The sequence below is a fragment of the Tachypleus tridentatus genome, chromosome 6 (assembly GCF_004210375.1).
Source record: "Tachypleus tridentatus isolate NWPU-2018 chromosome 6, ASM421037v1, whole genome shotgun sequence".
Taxonomy (NCBI): Eukaryota; Metazoa; Arthropoda; class Merostomata; order Xiphosura; family Limulidae; genus Tachypleus; species Tachypleus tridentatus.
The window spans coordinates 16,048,271-16,075,216 of record NC_134830.1 but is presented as its reverse complement, the minus strand read 5'-3'; the positions used below and the strand labels follow the sequence as shown (position 1 = coordinate 16,075,216).

The 26,946-nt window shown below is 30.7% G+C and overlaps 1 protein-coding gene and 1 long non-coding RNA gene across 14 annotated transcripts in view; one reads left to right on the top strand and one right to left on the bottom strand.

Moving 5' to 3' along the window:
- LOC143251985 (uncharacterized) overlaps positions 1–26,946 on the top strand; it is a 57,257-nt gene that overhangs the window by 23,304 nt on the left and 7,007 nt on the right. For 11 of the 13 annotated variants that reach the window (XM_076503443.1, XM_076503447.1, XM_076503446.1 and 8 more), the window contains 4 exons: positions 10,619–10,733; positions 15,778–15,903; positions 20,486–20,557; positions 24,528–24,827. In XM_076503443.1, the coding sequence (XP_076359558.1) occupies positions 10,619–10,733; positions 15,778–15,903; positions 20,486–20,557; positions 24,528–24,827 (613 nt within the window). Of the gene's footprint in view, positions 1–10,618; positions 10,734–15,777; positions 15,904–20,485; positions 20,558–21,824; positions 21,900–24,527; positions 24,828–26,946 lie in introns of those variants that run through there. The other 2 variants (XM_076503450.1, XM_076503449.1) reach the window with 2 other exon arrangements.
- Positions 10,952–26,476, bottom strand: LOC143251986 (uncharacterized). The gene is made up of 2 exons (XR_013028780.1): positions 26,344–26,476; positions 10,952–14,324 (listed from the first exon to the last, which is right to left on the bottom strand). It is a non-coding gene; the product is annotated as an uncharacterized LOC143251986 (long non-coding RNA).

Sequence of the window (26,946 nt, the reverse complement as noted above, 5' to 3'; positions counted from 1 at the left end):
AAACATCAGTTTGGGCTATGTTACATAAATGTCTAAATTTCTGCTTCTCACAAAAGAAATCATTAAGTAATAGTTTAAAAGATAAGCACCAAGCTCACTTTAGAGCACTGGATTGACAGTTAAGATGATAGTTTGCAAGTGTCAAATTACAACCAGCACTGTGATAAGGATGCATGCAAGCAGGAAATGGCAGAAATTATGGTGATTCTAGGGAAGAGGAAGGGAGAAGTTTTGTAGCTATATATTTTATTTGGAATATATTTAGTTTCATATATATGCAAAAATGGCTTGTTTGGGTTGAGAAAATATTTCGCTCTACGTAAAATATTTTCTCAACCCAAACGAGCCGTTTTTGCATATATATTTCTCTACAAGTGGGTTTCTCGACATCACTGATATTTAGTTTCAGATCAAGTATGTAGCAGTGACAGCCCACCAAAATGTAGGGTCATCACAGTAGAAGAGGGTCATAGAAGTGTCATGACCCAAACTCCATTAGAAATGGAAAGGTATATTAATATAACCACTTTTATAATTGTTAAAATGTAACATGCTGTCAACCTTAGAGTGTGCATAATGTTACTGTAAGAGAAAATCTGGCCAGCTGCAGCAAAACCATGACTGGCCTTACTTTGGTCGGCAGAGAGGAGAAAGAGGGAAATATAACAACTGTAATAAATATTAAGAATTATTTTTTGTATGTGTATGCTATATTATGGTGAGTTGACTTACATATGCTTGCATCTATACAATTTGAAAAGTTTATATGGATATTTACATATATGGCTTTACAACTTAAACGATATTTTTTGCACATGTATCTGTGTGTATGTGTTATACAAATGTAAATACTGGTCATTGTATAGAACTTGTGCATTTACAAAATCCAGTCCATGCACCATTACAGCATAGTTTAGTAGTCTATTCAATGCAGTGTTTACAGATTCCTCATATAGATATAATAGCTATAGATATTTTATATGCATATACATAACATGTGGTATGTTGCTAATATCAGGAGCAATAACCATCCACTGTGCATGAAACCAGTCCATAAATTATCACTGCTTCCCAAGAAAGTATTACACACAAACTACTTTTCATTGAACCAAAATTTTCAAATAGAACAGTGTAGCTATTATACAAGTATGTCTATGGTGGGCATAAAAAATTACTGGAAAAATAAGTTTATTAAAATGTATTTAAAAAGGGAATAAGGATCTTCGAAAAAATGTAAAGATAGCAAGCTTAAAGTTAAAATACAGTCACCTAAAAAGTAAACAAGCTTAAGGATTAAGACATAGTGTAGACAATATTTCTTCAAGGTACAAGTTCTTATTTTGACACTATGTCTTAAAGCCATAATATTAAGGAGAGTCAGAAGAGGGATTTGTAGGTTCAGGGAATATCAGAACTACGTCTCAAACTTTAAGCTTGTTTATGTTTTAATGATTGTGTTTTAACTTTAAACCAGTGTTTTCTAACCAAAAAGCTACTGTATTCTGGTAACATTAGTTAATATATATTTATACAACATTTCATGCCCTGATACTGGGTTAAACCCTGGAGGTTTGTAACATTGCTTTAAGCTACTTGTTTCTGTATTTTGTTGAAGATCCCTGCCTTCCCTTTTTATATTAACAATTTTTAATAATTTTGTAATTTTCTGGATCAACATGAAATCATCAGTTTTATTTCAAAATGAACTTTTTTAAAAAATGCAGCTTCTATTTTAGCATTAATTTTTTGTTGAGATTCACTAATTTTCAAAAAAGTTTGCTTGATATTGCAAAAATAGTTTTTAAGAGTATAGACAGCTTCTGCTTTGACAGACCATCTGGTCTATCATAATTTTTAATGTTGTATTCTTTTCTAGGCAATCCATTGGAATGTTTCATCTTTGTGTAGAAGCAGTGAAAAGTATTAGTTTTGTAGAAAAAGTAAAAAAAATAATTCTGCTTCAGAATTTGGCTCTGCTGCACAATTGTGGACTAAATGTAGTGAATGTCTAGCACAAGGTATAAATAAAGATAATGCTCTTTGCTTTTTAGTTTTTATCTTGAAGTCCCAAATATTTTTCAGCAGTATTTGAAGTATTATTCAAAATTTCTAGTCCATAGTTTTGATGTCTAGATTTAACACTTGCAGCATATTTAGCAGAAATTCCTCTAAATGTTTGACAGTGTAAAATGTTACAATAATAAATTGAAAAAAATCTTTCTTTTACTTGTCTGTGGTTTACAACATATAAAAATAAGCTTATCTATGCAACTTGTTTCCAGTGTTGAATCAGTAATTATAGAAAAATAAATTGAACTTTTAACTTCATCTGTAAATTTAACTGAAACTGGTTTGTCATTAACTTTTTGGATACATCACAAGTTTGATGTGAGAACTTGCGATTCCTTAACCCTGATTGTTATCAAATTCTAAAAGATATTTTACTAAAGATTTGTTTGTGAAAGTAAGTCTGTTTCATTACTATCCTGAGTGCAAAGTGATTTCATGTTATAATTAAAAACACTAAAAAATCTCAGGTATTTTTTGTATAATCTCTAAAACTTCATATATATATTTCAAGGATTTGTTTTCAGTAAGACCTTATATTTTATTTTCTGTACTGTAACTATGTGGAGTCTGTAACCATCATAAAAATTAGGAAATAAATACAAATTATACTTTTTTGTGCTAGAAATACTATGTATTATAACTGAAAAATACAAATGTTTAGTCTGAAAACCTTAAATCTCATAATGCTGTATATTTACACATATATTTATTATTTTTTATTATACTGACCTTCCAGTCATATCTAGCTTGCTTTACATAATTTGCACTGACACAGTACACATGCATTCATGTTACATATCCAGTAATATAAAACTGACCTTTAGTCTTCTCTATCTTGACTATATTTTAGTTTACTAGTATTTTGTAATATCCAGTCTAATTTCAGTTATTATACATTACATATATATGTGAATAGATTATTACTGTTTAGAAGTAAATTATTAAACTTATTTTTTATAAAATGTATAACAATAAGTCAAGAAGTAAAACAATTATCTCTTCTCGCTACGACCTTTGTATTTGGTTGCTGCTGGACATAGGTTGCTAGGCCTTTTAAAATTTTGCACATGGGAGATATCAAACAAAATTTTTTTTTAGGTTTTATATATACAGTTGAATAACAAAAAAAATCATCACTACATTGTTACCATAGAATTCCACTATAATTTATTAAGCTTAGTGACTAAGATGTATTGAGATTTAAAAACAAAACAAAAAAACTTCAAGCAGATTAAAGACACATTGAATGTGGTAGCCTTTTCAAAGATGAAAATGACTGTGAAAACTACTCTGGAGACAGTCTCAACTGTTGTTGGGTTATTCATATCATATATTGAAGTAAGTGTATATATAGGACCATTTCCAAAAATGGAAGGAGATGAGTAGGGCTACTGTGTTTGATTCAGTACATAAGCCATAGTTCAGCAAAATAAAAAAAGAGGTTCTTATTTTATATTCTAGCTTGATAGTATAAGTAATTTGAGTTTGTAATTTGTATGAAACTATAGACTTAGTAATATCACAAACATCTAATTTTAAATAGTGCTGCATTCAACATACCATGTGACTCATTAAATTGATATTTAAATGCGTTTTAATATTTACTTTTAAATTAAGAAATTAACTCATATATAGTATTAAAGTTTGAATTGTAATCTATAATTTCATTCTGAACTTATTGACATAAATTCATAAAATAGTAGTTCAATAAAATTTTGAATGCAAGTTAAATACAGTGACATGGTATTAAATTCACGTCTTGTCACAGTAAGGTTAAGAAGTTCAAATTTTTGTATGTTTCCTTAAAATGAACCAAATGGAGCAGATACAAGTCAACAAACATGATGACACGGCCTTTGACCTGTAACCCATAGCAACAGGGTTAAGTAACTTGATTTAATTTGTTTTTTCTTTACGAACTATGAACTCTAGTTCATATAACATCTACTTGTGTGAGTGAATAATTTCCTCATACAAGTTGCTCCCTAGTTGCATGTTGGTATGGCTGCAGCTTTATACTGCTAGGAACTAGGTTTCAACACCTGTGATGGGCAGTGTGCAGATTGCCTTTTTTTGTAGTTTTGTGTTTAATAATAATAATAAACAGTCAAACAGGTTATGTATTAAATGGGGCTCACGAAGGGACATTAAGTGAAGATGGCATGAATATGTCAAGAACCTGTGGCTCCAGTCCCTTTCCCTGGCATTCCTTCCCCTTTTATCTCAGAATGGCTGGTATGGGTTTCAACACTTTTATTGCTAAGGAGATGACCTATGAAGGTCAAAATGTTGTTTGCTCCTTATCGATAAAAGTGCTAATACCCATACCAGCTGTTCTGAGATACATTTTTATTTCAAGTGGGTTTCTCATCATCAAGAATTCCTTCTCCTTGTTTAAGGGGAGGAGGAAGAGGATGAATTTGATTGTTTCCACTTGCAGGCTATGCTTTGGGAGCTTCCTTCCCCATTAAAGAGAACTTTCAAACATTCTTACATTGTTAGGACTTCACAGGTATGTACTATTTTTCTCTTTTTTTTCTTTTTTTTGTGAATTCTTAATCCTAACCCTAACTAATTTTGGTTATCTTTTACTTAAGCAGTTACACTCACAACCTTAAGCCTTGCTCTCCCACTTTATCTGATTCTTATATTTTCAGTTTTAGTTATTCTGAATTCATTTTCTTGATTCCCATAATAGGAATCTTCCTTGCCTTTATTTTTGTGTGTGATTGTGGGAAAAACCCTTGGCATCAATTTTGCCTTCCAGTGCTCAGTATTTGTCTGCTTCTTTTGGCTACACTTCACCTCTCATCTTTACACATCAAGTCTGAGACAATTCTTATTTCATCCACTTCTCCACATTGACCTGTTCCACCTCTCATTTTCTTGCTAGGGTGGTAGATTTTGGAGAACTGTCTTGGGTCGGTAATATTCTCCTTTTTGAGATTCATCTTTTTCTTTTCTTTTTTGAGTTACTTGCCTTGAAGTTTTTTGAGTATTCCTGTTTGAATCACAGGCTGAGGCTGCCCATTATCAACCCACTCCTTTGACCTTTCTCTCCATATTGTTCCAAACCCAACTCTTCACCATAGTACCTTAGCTTAGTTCACAGTTTTTCATATATAAGTTCTCATTTCCCAACATTTCTTCTACTTGGCATCAAGATCATTAGTAGCAATTAAATTGAGGTCTGTGGGTGCTCATCTGTTGGGTTACGTTTCTGTTGTCACACACTTTTCTACACACAGGGGTTACTGTACTTCTACCCATGGACTTTCTATCCAGTTCTCTCCCTTTCTTCCTCTTGACCTCCATCCACTTTTCCTCCTTTATTTAATTCCATTTATCTACGATATCTTAGGGAGGCAACATTTATCAACACTTCCAAATTCTTCCTCACTCCTACTAGATATCTCATTCACCAAGGAGTGTTTTTCAGTCCATTTCTCAGCTGTACTCAGCTTCCTTCAGTCTACCAGCAAGATAAGAAACTACTGTTTATAAGGATTCACGTCTGTCCTATTCATACTTCACGTGAGGGTTTCAGCTTCTGGAGACCATGGCTTCACTGCATCCGCTTGTGCCTTTGGGTTGCATACATATGCACCTCTTCCATTGTTTCTTGCACAACTAGAGGAATCACTCACAGAGACTTTGACCTCAATAGTTCACTTGTCCTCCCCTCTATTCAGAGATTTGTATCAATGACTGAACTGATGAAATATTGACATAGATATTCAATTGCTTTCTCTCATCTAGACTTGCAACTCTTCACTGGTGCTCCTCGTTTGATTGGTGAGTTTCTGTATTTCACATCTGGTATGTGGACCCAGAACAAGTCCGTTTCTCATGTCAACACATTGACTTCTGGTAGTTCATAGAATATGGTCTGTTTCTTACCCCTTCATAGTGGATCATTTTATTAGGATCCATTACAACTATTCTACAGTTTTTCCTATATTAATTTTCAAGTGGGAACCAAATCCAGAACCTTTTGCTTTAAAACCCTAAACCTTATTAGGTGAACTTGAATCTATTTACATCATTGACTGTTGCATGTTGGGTTCTCTAAACTTGTTTGTGGACTGCCTTTCTAGGCTGGACCATGTTCTGCTTGTAGATGGTCTCTTCATCTTGTTTTTCATTGGGTGTTTTCTTTTTCTCTGTTGAGTGCTCTAGTCATTAATGCCTTTGCTGCTGCCCCCCCCTCAATCATTTCCAGTTTTCCTCTCTTCTGCTCACCTGTTCCCCATGTCTTGGCTCTTGCTGTTGATGATTTCATCCAGGACTGGTCTTTTTTTTTTTTTTTTTAACTTACCTACTCCTTTGTCTTTTTCCTTGGATCCTGGCCTTGATTTGAGACACTTCTTGTTTGTGTCCTTTTGGTGATACCCATCAAGATAAATCAACCTCGTTTCTCTCTTCTTTGCTATCTGACATATCAACTTTCTCTTCTTTTGCCAACTGTACTTTCTCTCTCACTTCATCTTCACAGATTGCTGGATATTGTTCCCTCACCTTCACACTTGAGATTTATCTGGTCCATCACCAACTACACTACACATTGACTCTCTGACCTTGTGTATGTTACTGGTATTCCAGATTAACTAAATGTACTTTAGGTTTATGTAGAAATAATAAAACGGTGGGGATGGAAAATAATTATGGAAAAGACTTCATCTATAAATTTAGTTAGGTTTGTTTAATGGGTATAAACAGTCAACTGTACAATAAAACTAAAAAGTAAAACAAAACATTTTATATAATGTAGGTAGCTATTTTTCAACATTGTCAAAGAGAAATAGCAAGTAAAATGGTGATTGATGGCTTTTGAAATTACACTTTGGAGAAGTGTATTTCAGTAGGAGTATAAGAAATTAGATACATAGCTTTTTAATTATTTAAAAATGTATAAATATTTTTCCCTTAGAACAGAATGCTGAAAATAAAAATTTCTGTGGTTTATCTGTTGCCTTTAGCCCTCTTGACTGGACGTTTGGGATTGTGTGAAGTGCTTTCATAAGTTTCTGGAAAGAATTATTTAAATTTGAAGTAAATATTACATTAAAAGGCTAAAAGAATCAACTGTTCTCTATAACTGTTACTATTGTGGATCTGTAGACAATATATTGATTAGAGGATTCTCCTGTATTCATAATAATGTATTTCTCTAATGTTAGATTACAATTTCATACTTATGAATTAATCATGAGTATGTAAGTATACTACTTACACAGTATATAGTAACATATATTGTTCTTTATTTTTGATGTACTTTATTGATGTAAAATGTTTCTTGAACTGTTGATTATATTTCACTAACTTTTGGTAGTGATGGCAAATGTTTAGCTGAAGTTTACTAGCAGATTGGTTACAAGGCCATGATCTTTGTAGCAACAACAGCTTTTACCCGTAGAAACATTTATCTAATAGAATGGTTTAGTGTTTCTATTTACACCACCAAGTGTCTTTTTTGGTGCCCTATAATGGTGGTTTGAAACTTTGTCTTAATCTTGTACATATATATCACTTTCATGATAATTTATACAGATTCTATGGATATTGCAAATTATATTGTTCTGAATAAGTGTAGGATATGTTTTTCGGTATAATTGTGCTTATAAAAATAATAGGAGATTATTTCATTATACTGTTAGTTTTCCAGCAGATATCATTAATATTGCAAGGAACTTCTATGGTGGAAATTATTCTTAGAAATGTAATACATGAAGCAGTTTTACTTTATCAGAGCAATGCTTCCTTATATATCTAGATGTGTCAGAAAATCCTCACTGTCATCTTTGTAAGTAGAGTGAAATTTATATTTTGTATATAAATGGGAAGAAGAGAATATGCCAATGCAGGGTTTTACCAGCTAATAGGCAGACTTTTAGAAGTATCATACAAAATTTAAATTATGCTGAGGTTGTTGTAACAACCAACTTTTTTAATAGATTCTGGTAAACCTTTTAAATTTCCAAACAAAGCTTGTGTTGATTTATTTCATGTGTATGTGTATATATATAAAATTATACATTTTGTGATAGTTAGGATTTTTGTATTACTTATCGTAGCATCCATTATTTATAATGCAGCATACTGTTAACAGTATTCATAATTAATTTGCTAAATATTTTATATTAGCATTAAGAACTCAACATATATGAAAATGACTTTGTAGGAGGAGCTAGTGGCAGTAGGGGTGCTTTCTGTTTTCCATTTTCAACACCTAGCTCTTATTGTCTTCCCATAAGATTTAATTAATTCATGGGCATTGGCCACAGAAGTGATATATACAAGTCAGAATTAAAAGGTCGTTGGTCAGAGTGTGAAGTTGGTATAACTCGAGAAACAATTCTTGATGACAAGAAACTCACTTGAATAAAAATGTATCTCAGAACAGCTGGTATAGGTATTGGCACTTCATGTTAACCTGAAGATGACCTAGGAAGGTTGAAACATTGTTTAATAGTAAATGTGTTAATACCCATACCAGCTGTTCTGAGATACAACTCAAGAAACAGATCTTCATATCAGACTTGTGGTGGCTGTTAGAGTAGAAATTTCATCTATTGCAATAGTGGTGACAATTTTTTCATTACATTCTTCCATAAAGAATGCTAGTGTAGTGTATGAGGTACATAAGATGCTTGTGTGCCCTCCTTCACACTGTGTGTATGTTGTATTATAGAAAATATAGCAAATCTGGAAATGTAGTTAATGTTAACGTATGCTAAGGATAATAATTGTTTAATAACAACAATAATAGGAGATGGAAAGTTTGGTTGCCCTTGGTAACCTAGTAGTAGTTAGGCAACACAAATTATTGTGCTTTATGTATATGTACTGAAAATTTTCTTGACCTTAAAAATTTCTTAAGTTGAAACTTCCTAAGTCAAAAGGATGACAAATATACTTGCCAAATGAGTCTTGGTAAATATTTTGTTTTAAGACCTTTCATTTCTTTTGTAGTACTTCGATTTTTCCTTAGCACAGAGGAGATAGATACAAAAATTAAAGTAGTCAATGAAAATAAAGCAAAAGTTTCAACTTGTAATTTTACAAGTTTTAATAAATGACCACAGCTGTGAAGTATTTGTTATTGAGTATCATTGTTAGCTACATTTTGCATAGTATGCAGTATAGCTCCTTCAATGAAATCATAGTATTATATGGATTCCTGTTGTAACTGTCACAACATGTTTCCTCTCTTTCCTTAAAGTACTTGACAAATTTTATATCTCCTCCACAACAGTTTCATAAATAATAATCAGTGAGAAATGATAAAATATAAAAACAAAATTGTTATTCTTGGTTTCTGGCATTGCCCAATTAAAAGTGATGCTTATTATTTTTATCTCATTTAGCTTATTTGTAAATATTCATAATGGAGACAAAGAAACAAGTTTTTCAAGTAACCAAATTTAGTGGGAAGAATATAAATCTTTATTAGAAAAATTGAAACAAAATTTTAGTTGTATCATTACTAAATCCAATCCTCATTGTAATTTAAGCATGTTTTAATGAACAGAAACAAAAAAATGAATGTTAAATAAACATCCTATAGGGGAATATGGTGAAAACAGTGATAAGGATGCATTACAGTCATTACCAAAAAATATAGTGACTTTAATACATTATTTTTAATGCATAAAATGAAACTGTTTATAAGTACAGTTGTGTGATTTAATAAAACAGAATTACTTAAATTTTCCAAATTGTTTTTTTAATCAGCAACCAGAATATTATGAAAAAGTGGCATCAGTACTCTGTTTTCTTTATTTAGTCAAGCATGAGATAAATATTACACTCAACATTTTTTAACTTAATGTTGCTGGTAAAGAATGCTCTACTGAACAACTGAAAAAGTTTCTTCCCTCTAGTACCCAGCTCAGAATTAGTGACAATGGCCTAAGTATTTTTGCCATAACAAAGATAGGTTGATCCAGTTTGGTGGCAATAGAAATCGGACCTTAAGACCCTTAAATCATGGGCATCCACCCTGGCCAAAGGAAGACATAATTGAAGCAAAACAAAAAATACAATTTATAGACTAAAACTCAATAACAAACATAAAAGCAATATTTTGATCACTTGGATAGTTGAAGTAAATTTTAAGTAATAATAATCAAAAGCCTAATTTTTATTAGTTGATTATTTCTGTGACAGTTGACTTAGTTATAATTTTGATTAACAGATTGTTGAAATAATCTGACAGTAATAATTGAAAACACTAATTTCATTTAGCTAATTATTTTAGTGACAACTACTACAGTTGTAATTTTGATTAATGTATTACTGTATGTGACACAAGTCAATGCAGTCAGTGCTCAAAAGTAATCAATTAATTGATTAAATTACCCATCTCTATCTGGAATTTTTATTCAGTATACTATGTATTGGTTATGTTTGATACTTAAATAGATGATGTAATTCAATGTGATCTTCAATTATTTTTTATTTGAAATATAAACCTAAGTAAATTAAAATATATGAGAATCTTAAGGTTATTTGTTTTGGTGTAAATATTACACATTTTTTATTTCAGGCCACACAATACGTTGGAGTTTTGGAGAAATATGGAAACAATCTTTCTGCAGTAAAGTGTAAACTTCTGAAAGATCGGGATATTTTACTCTCTCGGTTTTGGAATCTCGTTAAAGGTAAGTGTTTACATGCTTGTTTTCTCATGATTTATGGAAGTGTGAGTATGTTTTAACTTCACAGAAAGTTGACGTGTTTACAACTATATATGAATATTTTAATCATACAAGTCATATGGTTTCTATAGTGAACATTACAAAAGATCCCACAAGAAATACTAGTAATGTAATGTCTCAGGTTAATTTTTGTTTTGTTAGAAGTAATTATGAAAGTTATACAACTTTAGAATGAGCCTTTATTTCAAAAATAAATCTACAGATACTCAATATTTGTCCCAGATGTGATGGTATATGTCTACACATGCTTGGGTTTTTATTATTTCAAGCAAAACAATTTATTACTAACATAACAATTACTAAAGCTGTTGTTGGAAATTATCAGAATTACTGGAAAATATACTAGGAGCTTTATGAAGATTACATAGGATATTTTTCTTGTGTTAACTTCACTGTTTTTAATCTGAAATTTAGGTATTAAATTTGTTTATTCAATTTATTATAAGGCTTAATTAATATAATAGCTCTAATACCATAACATAATAATTGGCTATGAAATTCTATCACATATGATGATTTGTTGCATTAGTTTACATAACTTTTAAGTAACCATATCAAGTAAATTATTGTGATATGTAATATAAAATTTTTAGTGCCAATATACCTTTTTATTAATTACTTGTTAAGTCATCCATCGTTTATATATATTTTCATCTAGTAAAGAAATAATGGTGCATATTTAGCATATTTTATGGTTTCACCTTTTGATATACATTGTACGTTCTTTGACAAGTCATTATGTGTCTTTAGCTGTTAAACTTCATATCCTTCAAAAATAGACATGCTTTTGAAGTGAGGTGAAATTTACTCTTTTTAAATTAACAATTTTTTACTGATCTTGTTCCTTAAAATTTTATCTCCACTTACAGAGAATAAATTTTAATCTGTCTATACATATGTATTCAGTTGAACTTATTCAAAATGAATAACAAATGTGCAACAAATAATAAACGTGCTGGTATGCAGCTACAATAAACAAAATGTGAAGTTCTCAAAGGATTATCTTGAAGGGAAAGTTTTTATCATCACAGATTTAATGACCAGCTTTTATCTAGGTCAAAGTATAATGTGATGGATTTACTGTAATATATTAATTTCAATATTGATGATTGTTTCGGTTAAACATACGAGGTCTGTTCAAAAAATATGCAGACTGTTTGAATTGCGCAGCTCCAGTTGGTTCCAGGGGAATCTGCTTGGTGTCACTAGGTTTGCACAGATCAGCTGATTACGACTCCATTTCTCCAATGCAGATATCTTCATTGTGTATTAGCTACGCGGTTTTAAGTGAAGTGCGATTTTCTCGTTTGGCGGATTTCAGAAAGAATGACTTGAAGGAGCAACGACTTGCTGTGAAGTTTGTGTTAAACTTGGAAAATCTGCGACTGAAACTTTTGCTATGCTTAACACGGCTTACGGTGATGTTGCTAGGAAGCGTACGGCATGTTTCAAGTGGCATGAATGTTTTAAGGATGGTCGACAGTCCATTGAAGATGATGAGCGTCCTGGACGCCCTTCCCTTCCACGCCGACAAAATCAACACCCTGGTGTGGGCAAATCGACGTCTGACTGTCAGGGAGCTTGCTGAAGAGTGTGGGATATCAGTTGGATCTTGTTACGAGATTTTGACCGAAAAATTGAAGATGCACCTCATTGTTGCGAAATTCAGCCCTCAGAACTCGTGAGTTTTTGGCCAAACACTCGATCACTGTTCTTCCTCACCCCCCACTCACCTGACCTTGCTCCTTGCGATTTTTTCTTGTTCCCCAAACTCAAAAGACCCTTGAAAGGAAGAAGATTTGAGACGATTCTCGAGATTAAGGCAAATGCGACGAAGGAGCTGGAGGACATTACAAAAGAAGCGTACCAGGACTGTTTCAACAAGTGAAAACACCGTTGGGATAAGTGTGTGCATTGGGGAGGAGAGTACTTTGAAAGGGTCCCAGACCTGTAACTTCTAAATGAAGTACATTTTGTTTTATGACGTCAGTCCGCGCATTTTTTGAACAGCCCTCGTATACTTAAAACTGCATGTAATTTGTACTGCTAAAGCTGTATTGCAAAATTCCTGCCTACTTACTAAATCTGTAGATTCTCAGGTGTAAGAATCAACAATGTATATGTTTATGTAAATGCCAGTATTGTTTCAGCTGAAATTTCTAGAATCTTGCTTAATGGTTAAAGGTAACCAATGCAATACGAGGAGAGACCATATATGTTATTGGTTTACTACAGTTGGTACACTGTAAACCTCAGATGCTATAACTGTGATTAATACTTATTAATTGAGAACTTGAGATATTAACCAGGAACATATATAGATGTTACAAACCAGTTAATTTCTGCAGATTAACATAGAACATTAGTATTTTTACAAAGGCATTATATAACTTCAGCTTTGAAAAACCAGAGTTGTAATTGATGTGTGATCAGTGAAGAGCTAGCTAGCTCCCTGTTAAAAGAATTGTACCAGTACCAACTCAATATTAATTCACTTGTTATGAACCCTAGTTAGGGTATTAGGGAAGTTCTGGATCAAATAGAAGACTCAATATTTTTTGTTAGTTTGTAAAACTTTTGTATATAAATCATGATTTAAAATAGAGATTATTATAAATTGTTTTATTGTTTGCATATTACAATATATGTGTATTAAGAAAGAAAACTGTTTATAATTTTTGTGTGCAAATATAAATTTGATACATCTCAACATTTAATTAACTTCCAAATTTAAATTGGAATTTAACTCAGTTTTAGGCAATTTGAAATTTTAATACTTAGCAGTAATGTAACAAGAAATGAGCAGCAACAAATCAGTTTTATCAGTATGTAATAATGTTTCTTCAAATAACAAAATTCAACACAGAATAATGCATTGTAAACGGACTCAGTGTGGTTACTGTGTTAAGTCTACGTGACACATTGGTTTTCTACATGCCTGCTGTGCACAAGTGTTGCCAAAATAAGGTAACAGAAATAATGCATGAAAATTGTAAATATTTACAACTGCTATCTTAACACCATCAAATTAAAAATAACAGTGGTAATAGATGCAGTGCTAATAAATACTGAATATGCACTCTTGATTTCAGCTAAGTATATGAAACAGTAAAAGAATAATCACTGTTATCTGAACAGAGAAATCTACCACTGTAATCATCTTGTGTTGAAAACTTGCTGAAATGTAGTCACAGAAATCAAAGTAGAGTGAGCCAACTCAAATAATGTTATGCAACAGCAAAATCAGGGACACTTTACATAGCAGTTTCCAACTAATGTGCTTGTTAGAAAAACACTAGAATTTTTTATGGGAGAAAGTAAAAGACTTAGGAAATTTTCCAGCAGAACATAATAAAGGAGGTCAGATTAAATGTAAAAGTACTCTTTCTCTCTCTTTCTTTTATTTTTTTTCTTTTTCTTCTTCAAAACTGCTATGCTATCCTACACTACAATGGAATCATAACAGGGGTTTGTAGTTTGAGCAAACTGTCAGCAGTGGATTTCCAGCCTTGTTTTCTTTCTTTGTATGTAAAACTGACAAAGATAAAATTAACGATGAATCAGACAAAATAAAGCAATACTTCATCAACAAAAGTTTCCTCCGCAAACTGTAGAAAACATTATACGCACCCACCTAGACAGAAAGCAAAATCAACTAACAAAAGTAAATATATCTCACGAATCAAAAAATCACGAAACAATATACTGCTGCATACCATATATTCCTAATATCAGCAGAAAAATAACCAACATTTGTCAAAAACTAGTAACAAAATATGACATTCCAGTTAACATCAAATTTATTCAAAAACCAGGCACAGAACTGAGGTCTATACTGTGTAAAAACTACACTGGCAAACACCACACCATCATTATTTATAAAATACAATGTGGTAACTGCCACAACTTCTATATTGGAGAAACAAGGAGAAAAATGGAAACCAGATCAAAGAACATAAAAAGTCACCTTCACATGTTTTCAAACACTGCAAGTCAAATAAACACAACATAACCATAGAAAACACTCAAATGCTAAATAAAGAAACAAACATAAACAAATGCAAAATTTTATTTAATTTTGCTTACACAACAACTCAAGCCCAAATTAAACCAATACAAAGGAACACCTTTATACCTGTAATAAAAATAATATAATAAATAATAATAATAAAATAAATAATATAAAATTATATGTTCGAACATCTGAGCATGCCCTTTACATTCCGACACTCAGTTACACAATCCCTTTCAAACTTGTGGTCAGCTTCCGGTCAGTTACCTCTTTCTTTCTTTGTGAACCTGACGATGACTGAAGAAGGTCAAAACCTTGTTCGCTCCTCTACGTAAAGAATTTTCTCAACCCAAATGAGCTGTTTTTACATGTATATTTTTCTCTGCAAGTGGGTTTTCTTGACATCACTGATTATTTGGAAAATTTTGTTATTTTCTGTTCTGTTTTACTTTGTCATAGTGAACACAACATTTTTGTTGTTAAGATTTGTAAGTACATATAAAATGTGTAAACAGATGAAGTTGTGACAGTACATCTTCTCATTGAAGTGTGTAAGTATCAAATGAAAAAAGTTCAGTACATTTGGATGAAGGCTATGAATTGAACTAGTATAACACCACATCAGAGATTTTGTTATACAGGGCAGTGTGGTTATTTGGATAAAAGGCTGCTTACATTGCTTAAATTTTAAAATTTAAATATATAAAATAATAAATAGTTACACCTGGTGACTGACAGCTATCTTTTGTTTTAGGGATGGTAAAAATATTTCACAAAAAATAAAAATGTAGTGTGAGTTCCAACAGTATTCCATAACTAGCAATTGTTGTTTGTTAAAATAACTACTATAGCTGGTACCAGATGGTGTATACGAATTATATAATCTATCATTTTAAAACTATTAAATTAATTTATAATTTGTGTACAGAACTTTTCTTGTTGAATCGTTAGAACATTCAATTTTCTTTGTTACAGATCTGCCTCCTAGCCAGAGGAAATCTATAATTCGATGTGTAACTGAGAGGGTTCAGAAAGCTCGTGAAGAAGCAGGACTCAAAGATACAAGAGTAATTGGTAGAAAATTCAAACTTAGTCAGCCTTGTAAGTTCCCTCTACTAATATATTACGAGTTATGTACAAAAACCAACATCACCCTTAACTTTTCATTGGTTAAGGTTAGGATAAAGACAACTTCCATAAAGAGTTTTGACTGTCAAAAGCAACAGGATATCAGTAATGCAATGTAATTAGTTCTGGGTTTATTGATTTTATCATGAACTGTTCATCCAAAATCAGTTTCCTAATCTGTGGATCAACAAAAATCTACTCTGGAGAAACTTCTTCCAGCCCTGTTTTATGTGAAGCGGAGGTGAAAGGATTTTCTGTCGACCAAATTTGATAAACGTTTGTTGTCTTTCGATCCTGTTATCAGGATGACTCTCTGTGACTGTTGTTTTTTTCTTCACTGCTGATTTTATGCTTTGCTGTCCCATTCACATTAAAAACGTGGAAACTTTGTATAATACAATTGTTGACCCAACAAGATAAAGACTTTTTAAGTCACCACACAATAGTCAACTATGTTATTTTTATTTGATCTTATTAACCCTTTTGCAACAGGCTCGTTATACTGTGCATGATTTCATATACGCATTTGTATATGTTGGGTATTTATACTATAATTTTTGATGCAGTAAGTATGTTTTCAAAAACATTTGGTAGACTTTTAATAAAGATTGCAATTGTTTCTTACACAAAAAATTAAATATTTGGATGAAAACTTCCACTAAAGATTTAATTCTGAAAATGTCACGTCTGTTTCATTAATAGTCCAAGTGCAAAGTGATTTTCATGTTTAAAAACTGTTCTTCATCCCAGAAGTTTCAAATATTATTTGTTTAAACTCTAATATCTCCTAAAAACATTTCAAATGTTTGATTTCAGGAAGATTTTATATTTTGTCTTTTGTTTTCTTTACTCTAACCACGTGGGGTCTGTAAATTTGAAAACCTCGTAATCACCATTGAAAAATTAGGAAATAAATTTAAATTATACTTTCTCTTTATAGAATAAATACAAATTATAACATGAAAATACAAATGTTTAGTATAAGTAGCTTAATTATCATAGCATTATATATTTATTATATTGACCTTCCAGTCAAGTCATTACATAACTTGCATTGATGTGATGCAGTACACTCGTTACTATATTCAATAATATAAAACTGACCTTTAGTCTTAACAAAGTCTTGGATGCATTTTAGTTGACTAGCAGTTTGTAATATGTAGTCACATTTCACTTAGTATACATATGTATATAGATTATTAATATTTATAAATAAGTTACTAAACATTTTGTTTAAACATAGAACAATAAAGAAATAAGGCAAACAACTATCTCTTCTAACTATGACCTTTGTACTTGGTTGCTGGTTAACATAAGTTGGTAAGCCTTTTAAAATTCCACACATGAAGACTATGAAACATAATTCTTTTTAGGTTTTATATATACAGTGGAATAATAAAAAAATCATTAATTACTATATCAACACCAAAGAGTTCCACTTAAGTTTATCAAGTTCAATAACTAAGCTGATATTTCAAGCAGACTAAAGATTCAACCAACCTCCTTGATATTTTTGTTTGAAAGAATGAGGTGTTCTTTATAATACATTATGGAAAGGCTAAGAAAACCATTAGGGGGATATTGTAAGCTGTCGGTTATCCACATGCCCTATATTAAAGTAAGTGTATGTAAATGATCGTTTTCACAAATGGAAAGAGGTGAGAAGGGATACTGTGTTTGATTTAGTACACAAGTTATTTCTCAGCAAAATGAAAAAATGATGTTTTCATTTTATATTCTAGCTTGTTAGGATTGGTAATTTGAGTTCCTTATTTGTATAAAACGTAAAGACTTTGTATTTTGACGTTACAAATATCTAATATGAACCAGTGCTACATTCAACATACCACACGACTCACAAAAAATACTTAGGTGTGTTCTTTTGATATATATTTTTAAATTAAGAAATTAACTAAAGTATAATACTAAAATTAGAATTGTAATCTAGAATTTTATATCAAACGTGTTGATATAACTTTGTAAATTAGTGTGCAAGTTAATAAATGCAGTGACATGGCCTAAGATCCACATCTTGTCACAATAGGGTTAAGAAGTGTATGTTTCCTTAAAATGAACCAAATGAGCAATAGGAACAGATGTGTATATGTTACCATTGTGTAAGAGAACCACTTTTTAGAGTTCTTTAAAAAAAAAGAAAAAAAAGGTAAGTCTACAGATTTACAATGCTAAAATCAGGGGTTTGGTTCTCCATGGTGGATACAGCAGGTAATCTGATGTGCTTTGCTATAAGAAGAAAAAAAAAAACACCCTGGGATTGATATTGAGTAGTTTTGTTGCAGTGCACCAATGAACTGTGTTGTGAAAAGTATAGTATAGTATAAACTCTTATGATTTTTGTACCAGTAAAATGATATTAATTGAGAAAGCAAGTTCTTAACCTGAAGTCTAGACTTCAAAATCTCTGAAGAATGCTTTGAAAGGCTGAGGTCTCTTACCAAATCACTTGGTTCATCTTGTGCGAAATGTGGTTTGCCAAAATTTCAGGTTTAAAAAAATCCCTATCATCATTTCTTTTGACATCAGACTCAAAATATGATGAATCTGTGCTGTTTTGCTTTTGTTTCTTTACAAAAATTTTACCAAAAATATAACACAATATATTTGCTATATTTATATGCACAAACAAATACTATCTAGAAATAAAAGCCTGTGCCACTTCTTAACCATTTATGTATTAGCAGTGTGTTTGTCATGGGTTTTAATATGAACGATAAAACTTGTCACAGTTCTTCTAGAGAACAATATAGCCAGTGGTTTTTAACATTTGAAACATAATAAAATGTAACCCGATTTCATTGAAAATGATTCACTGATGTAAAAGTACATGCGACATTGTAAAACCTCTGAACATGATTGAGAAAAATGAATATTCTGGGATTTAATTACAGGAATTACTACAGAAAATGTTGTTATTGTAACATGAATTTACTAACACTGTGAGATTAATTCTAGCATCTAAAACATATAATATCTCCTGATTACAAAATGTATATAATTATTTATAAGTAATAATTGTGCTATTTTTTTCTTTCAACGCACATGTTGCTTACACTTTGAAATGCAGATGGTTTCAACATGTGATTGTCTTGTATGTGTTACACATGGTCTTGAACATGAATTTCAAAGTGTGTGTGTGTGTGTGTGTGAATACTATAAGTATGGATTGTTTCTGGAAATGCTTTTTGGCAGTCAGTCTTAATAAGAGTAGAAAATTACCCATTTCATTAAGTTATCTACTACTCGTAATGGTTTGTAATGTTTTATTGTTGACCAGCTCCACATTTTTCATGGTCTCTGATACAGTTTCTCAAGGTTACTCACAGTGAGAAAGTATATACAACTGGTCATTTAGTTTGGCTGAAATTCAGGATATTTGCACAAAACCTTGATTGAAATACAGAGTTTAAAATGTTCATTTGAAATAGTCAGTGGTCTTAAAAACAGACACTACGTGTCTTGACAAACCAACATTATCTTCAGGATGTAATGCTGAATGTCTGTTATTAAACATTGGTATGTGCACACTCCTCAGAATCATCCATTCCTAGAATAGAACATTTTATTTCAACATCTTAAAGAAGTGTATCAATCATACCCTTCAATCTTTAGGGTAAAATTTTAAAAACACTTAAACATATAATGTATTTCTTTATAGTTCAGAGTCGTAATGGTTTTTTGATTGGAGTCAAATAGACTACTGTAACTAATCTTACTGTTACACAATCACAAATTTACAAAATAAATTTGAACAAACCCAATTCACAATTGAAATGGTCATTTAGACTAGCAGCCAGTTCTTAAGAAAATCACTGGAAACAGATAGGTGTTAAATTTTGAAATGAAACTGATGTATTTAGTCTTTAGGATAATATGCATATCTTATATTGATCAGACTAAAGGGTATGACCTAATGATTATTGTGTCCATGCTGTGAATCCAAAGGTGCATGATTTGTGGTCCTCTACTACAGAAACATCCTCTGAATTTTGTAGTTACAATTTGTGCTGTTATCCTAAGATTAAATGTTTCTGTGAATTAACAGTTAGCTCTTATTTTTCGACTTTAACATTCAATTTTTCTTCTAATCACAATTTTAAAAAAAATTACTTCATTATGGAAGCTTTACCAAAGGAACTTTTCTAAGATCAGAAGTTCAGTGAAATTTAATCTGTAATATAGTTCATATTTTTTCTAACCTCTGGGAGGCTTGTAAAGTGAAGGCTGAGAATAGAATATGTTTTTCCAGTAATTTCATTGGCTTATTGATATGGCATTTTAGTTTGTGAGAGAGGGGATTAGAAATGATTGTCTTTAAGCTGGAATTTGTCTTTGCATCCAAAAGTGTAAGCTTGCTCTTAATAACTATTGTCAAGCAAGAGAACATTGTTCAGTATTTTGGTTTATAAACATAATAGATTTGAATAAGCAGATTGGGTTTTCTACTTTTAAAAATATTTACATATATACATGGAAACTGTGTGTCTATATGTTGGATAAAACTAAAAATATAATAATTGATATATTTTCTTTTTAGATATTCCTTCAAAATGCACCACGAGTCAATCTCTCGAACCCCATTATACTGCAGAGTACAATTCATTAAAAGGTGAGATGTTCAAAATAATTAGAAATGTTTTGAAGTCAAGATGGAACTAAGTGAAAGCCTCCTGTATCTTGTAGGACACTTTAAACATAGTGTTCATGAAGGAGCAATAATTTATTTCATATATTCCATTTTTGACAGAGTAGAACATTTTAACTTTTTTTTTCCTATATGGGTCAGGTGCACTTCATGTAATTTGTAACTGTTAAAATAACACTGAGATTAGTTCTATTGTATCTTTTAATAAGGTATACATTCCTTTACAAATTTTGCAGACTATTACTAAACATTATATGTCTTTGTACACAAAAATTGCTGTTTTTTTAAATTTTGTTACAAAAAAAGCAAAGTTATTTTCATGCTAGTAGTTTTAATACCTCTCTCTTCACCTGAAAATTGTTAAATTTTATTTGCATTATCTCTAAAACCTAAATAAGTATCACTTTTTTTCCCCCACAGAAAAACTATATATTTCATTTGTTGTTTTCTCTACTGTAATTCCATATGTTAAGAGAAATAAACCTAAATTACTTTTTTTTTCTAGAATGACTGCAAATTCTAAAGGAAACTGCAACTTTCATGCAAAATATCAAAGTTCCAAACAATATACATTTATTTATACTTGATTTTCTTGACTTTTGAACTGTCTCTGACTAAATATCATGCCACACAAGTTCTACCTCACTTGGCATACGTGAACCTTGTATTACCATATTGGCTTATGTAATGCACGAGCTCCTCACAAGCATATCTTTTTAATAATTTTTACTTAATTTTTTCTCATCCTATCCAGTCTTATCAAACTCAATAAATTCTTAATTTTTGCATTTTAGTTACTTTTTCTGATGACTGCAAGAAATGTAACCCAGAATGTTTTCTAATTATCATAATTTATTTGGCTTTCAAACTACACAATAAGAACCTTTAAAAATTTAGCTAAACTTATTGATGCATGTTTCCCAGTGGAGTAAAGTTTGAAACTTCAAATTGGATGCAAAAGATACAATTCTTTGTAAAGAAAACAATGTAATATATCATTTGATAGATTGAAGTTTTGGTTTTCTGTTGATTATAAAGTAATAAGTGTGAGGTGGAACTATTGGCAATTTGTGAAAGAGAATGTGATTGGTGGGTGTGGCAAGTAGATTTAGTTTTCTATATTATGTTTCCATAAACATATAAGGTTAAAAAGCTATTAAAATTATGCTTTTCCTGAGTAACAACAGTATTATAATGAGTAATTTAATGTAAAATCCTGTAATTCTTGAAGGGGTAGTAAATGAATTAGAGAAGAGAGAAGACCTGGAGAGCAAATGTCACAATCCTCAACCTCTTCAAGTATGAGGTTTGTGAAATTTGCTTTTATAATTCCTTATAAAATAAAGAACGTAAAACACATATATACTATTTAAATATTGACTATTAGTTATGTTTTTATGCAACATTTATTGGTATACTATAAAAAGAAAGTAGTGTATTTTACTTTTAAATGTAATTCACTAACATCTTGTGAAATGTGTAGAAAATAATGTCCATGGAGAGAGGGTTAATCTTAACATGAAAATAACTTTGCATTTATTGCAATCAACAATCTGACTCCAGATATTCATGAACAAATTTTTACTAAAAACACTTAATTAACTTTGAGTAAAGAGTTAGGTGCATTGCACCAACAAAGTAATCATGAGATTAATTTTAAGATAACTTTCGATAAAAAGTGTGTATCTTAATGGAATCTTGCAGAATATCGGTAAAAAGTAGGTTTTTGCACAAAAATATTGAATATTTTAATTAAATATTATTTGCTAATGAATTTTTACTTTTAGGTTTTTTACAATACAATATGCAAAGTGATTTTAATTTTGATTAAAAAAAACTGTTCTTTGTTTGAAAATTGTCAAATTTCATTTGTGTAATCTTTATAACATCCTAAATAAACAGCGAGTGATTTTTTTAGAACACATTTTTGTTTTTTCCTTCCTCTACCCTAACTCTATATAGGGTTGGCTGATTTCACCAACCTCACAGCCACCTAAAAGTAGGAAATAAACCTAAATATTTTTCATTCTTTTACTTTAAATAATGGCTACAAATTACAACAGGAAACCACATCTTAAATCTTGTAACAGTTTACATCCATTTATATTTTTCAGTTTTTTCATTGACTTTGAAACCATGTATAACTAATAATCCCATAAAAGTTGTAAATTATGTTCTGCATATGCTACTTACATTACCATATCGAATCATATAAAAATGGCCTTTACAAAATAGATATTTTACTGTTCTTAGCTTTAAGACTAGTGTACCAGTATTTTGTAAAAGTGATATTTCAGTTACCATGCTTTATATATGTAGATATATTTATTACTATTTACAAATAAATTCCAAAATTTGAGTTATTTTTTATAAAACATAGAACAGTAGGTAAATATGTATAGGAAACAGTGATCTCTACTATTTAAGATGTTATGAAGTTCATTATATTCATACATTGAACTTTCTAAGTCTCATCATATTTTTCATGTGGAGTTATTTGTAAATTACTATACTAGTACCACAAACATTCACTGTAATTTATCAGGCTTCCAAACAGCTGTTTGTGTCTAAAAATCTTATTTCTGATCAGCACTCTTCAAACTCTCCAATAGTTATGTTGAATTTATGTTTACTTTCAATTGGTTATAAACATGTACTTGAAGAGGACTGGGCATAAATAAACAAAATGGTGAGTAGAGGCACTGTGTTAGGTTCACTAGATATAAAGATATCTCAGAAAAAAGAACAAGTAGGAGGTTCAGATTTTATATTTTAGCTTTTCAGTATTTTAAATTTGAGTTTCTAATTTGTACAAAACTGTAGATTAAATCTTATGATGTCCACAATACAGTCTGAGCAAAACTGGAAGACACTGTGCCATGTGGCATACAAAATTATCTGTATTTAGCCTTTTTTTTAAAATTACTTTTAAATTAAAAACTGAATGTATAATTCTAAGTTTAATTATGAACTATAATTGAGCTCAAATTTATGGACATGCATTCATAAAATAGGAGTATAATAATTTTAACTCTGAGTTTTACATATGTGGAAAGGGTTAAAAAAATTTGATTTTCTATGTGCAGAAGTTTGTAATTTATATTGAACATTTGTCATATTTAGTGAAGATGTATCTTATATTAAAAGTTGTAGAATGGAAACTGGTGGTTACAAGGTTGGTAGAATACAACTACACGATGTGAAAAAGAGTTCATGCTATTGTAAAATTTACATCAGTGTAATTCCAGTTGAAAAACAGTGTTCATCATAATTTATCTTTTTTTGTTCTTTTACAGCCTGTATTTACAATTTAAATTTTGTGTTCACTACAGTTCAGACAAGTTTTTGAAATATTAAATATTAGAATTCTTGATATGTGCATTTCAATAAAGCTGTCCTTAATTCAAACTTTTTTGAGCTACACTGACAAGCTGTACAGTTAAGGCAGCAGTATTTTTTTTATTTCTGTTTGGTTATTCACTGTCCTTCGTTTAACCCAGATCCTATTTCTTAACTATTATACTCTTATTTGTATGCACTGCAACCAAGCTTATGTTGAAAGAGTTAAAATGTCTACAGTTATTTATAGCTTGTCTACAAAAAATGCAACAATGAGTATTGGTTTTCTACTATGTTCTCGTTTATATGCACTGTAACCGAGCCTGTGTTGAAAGAGTTTGTGTCTACAGTCATTTATAGATTGTCTACAAAAAAGTGTTATTGGATATTGCATAACCAACAAGTTTGTGTTTAATCTAGATTTCTGTGCTTGAATCTTGTATTTTCTCTGTAGTGTGTCATTAACATTTATTTTTAAAAAAAGGTGTGTTAATTACAAATACTATTTCCATTATGTCTGAAAATTAATTTAAAAACATCTTTGCATTTTATGAAGGATTTTTGTGTTTCATATTTGCTGTAATCACCTTTTTAGATAGTGTCATAGATGATGATTGTAAAGAATTGGAAGAAAAAACAAAGTCAAAAGAAGATAACTATTTACCATCCCACAATGCTCAATTGAATCTCATTAACATCACAGAAAAAAACTGTGATTTCTTAAGTACAATGGAACCAATGACCAGCACACAGGAGGCTGTAAGATTGGGTTTACCATCTGTCTCAGGAATGTCAACAGTCTTGCCAGGTTCCCAGCCTCATGCTGGTATATACCAGCTTTCAAGCTCTGATGGTCTCTCAGTATCCTCAGTAAATGAATCTTCGTGTTGTAAAGGTGAGATTAATTATCAGTCACAAATGTATACTTAGTTTTTCTATTTCTGTGGCACATAGTCTGAAGAAGTGGTTCTCAAATGTTTCAGACTTGCATACCATTTTTTGTTTAATTTTTTAAAATTACAAACCCAGACTTAATTTTTTAAAAAAGATAAAAAGAAAGGAATAACAAAATTTCATATTTGTTACACCCATTAATGAGAAAGATGAGATTTTTTTGGCATGATTGAAGAATGTACGGTACCATTTTCTACATTTGAAGGGAAGAAAAATTGGCAAGTCTATGCATATCTACAAGTGAGAAGAGTAGTATGTATGGGTATTGAAAGTTTCAGATAGGGCTCATTACAAACTTATTTTTTATGTTAATTTTGTCATGCATAACTTACATTAGCTCCACTTAACACAGTTTGAGAATCTCTGGTCTAAGAGTTTCTAACATTTTTGGTATTTTAAAAGTGGACCATAAGGGAAGTATGAATAATTTACATTTCTAGTTAGCGTTGTTGACAGTAGTCATGAATAGAATATTATTGCTCATGCAATGAGTGCTAGTTATACACACCATATAGTGTAACCTTGATATAGATTACTGGCTTAACTCTTTCAACATGGGCTCATTCAATTTGACCTACCTTGTAACCTCTTTATACTCATTTAAAGTTTTTATAGATTTAATACTCCTAACTTTCAATATACTTTGTGCATATCTTTACAAAATTTGGCAGTCTTTCAATTAATACTATAAGTCTTTTACATGCAAAACATTTTTAGTGAAGTATTTTTAATAAACTAAAATAAAGATTTGTCCTTTAATATATTGAGTTGAATAGTCCAAGTGAAAATTAAATTTCATGTTAAAATTAAATGCATTTTTCCTCATTTTAAAGTTCATATGTAATCCCTGAAACCTCCTAAATATATTTTAAATATTTTTTAAAGTAAAATTTTATATTTTATGTACTCTTACTGAATATAGGATTGATCATTTTGACCAACCTTGTAACCAAAATTCAAAATGAATCTAAATTACACTTTTTTCTTTCTATAACTTAAAATTGTAACATGAAATTATATTTGCATATCCAAAATAGGTATAAGCCTGTAGTAATACATTTTATTTATAATTAAATTTTAATGTTTTATTACCCCTTGAAACATGGATACCTGCTATCGTCACCTTTATAAGTTGTAAATTAGTTGGGTTATGTGTGAATGTCTCATGCCTTGTGAAACATTTTTATTATTATTAATTATTTTACCTAATCTACTCTTAACTTATCTAAAAAATTCCTATTTTTGCATTTTAGTTACTTTTAGAATAATAAAAAATAAACATGAAAAAATGAGAAATAAAATATTTCCCTAATCTTTTTCTTTTATCAATTGTTGAAGATATTTAAGCCTAAATTTTTATATTGACATAAGTAATGCACTAAATAATTTATATTTAAATGAACAGTGCATCAAAGAACTTACACTAATAACTTGAAAAAGTAGACAATTTTGCCTACCTCCTACAATTTTTCTGGCTTTGTGTACAAGAGCCATTACAAATTTTTCCAGGCTAGTCATCACGTTTCTCACTAGAATGTTGCATGTACTCTAAGTGAAATTGAACACAGTGTTATGCAATACATATGGTTGTATGTAATGTACAATGAAACAGAGAGACCTCTGAACATATCCTGAAAGAGAGGATGTAATAGGAGGGTGTGGCAGGAAGTGTCTGATGTTCTAATGATCACCATGTAACCAAACAAAATGGAATGCTATAAAATTATGGTTTCTCTGAGCAAAGACAGTTCTATATTAAATAATTTGTTTAAATTTTTTGCTCATTCAAGGGGTGGTGGGAAAAAATAGAGAAAAGAAGATGGTCATAGAAAATGTCGTGTCATAGTAAGGGAAATTCAGGATTTTTAAAATATTTCCTTGTAGAATTTTAGAAACCAAGTTTCGATACCTTTGGTAAGCAGAGCACAGATAGCCCATTGTGTAGCTCTGTGATACATTCCAGATGGCCAAATTCAAACCTTGTAAAATTAAAACATGTACTCTTACAATATGGATTAACTAAAATTTGAATGTCAAAAACAGTAAAAGTTTGTTGTGTT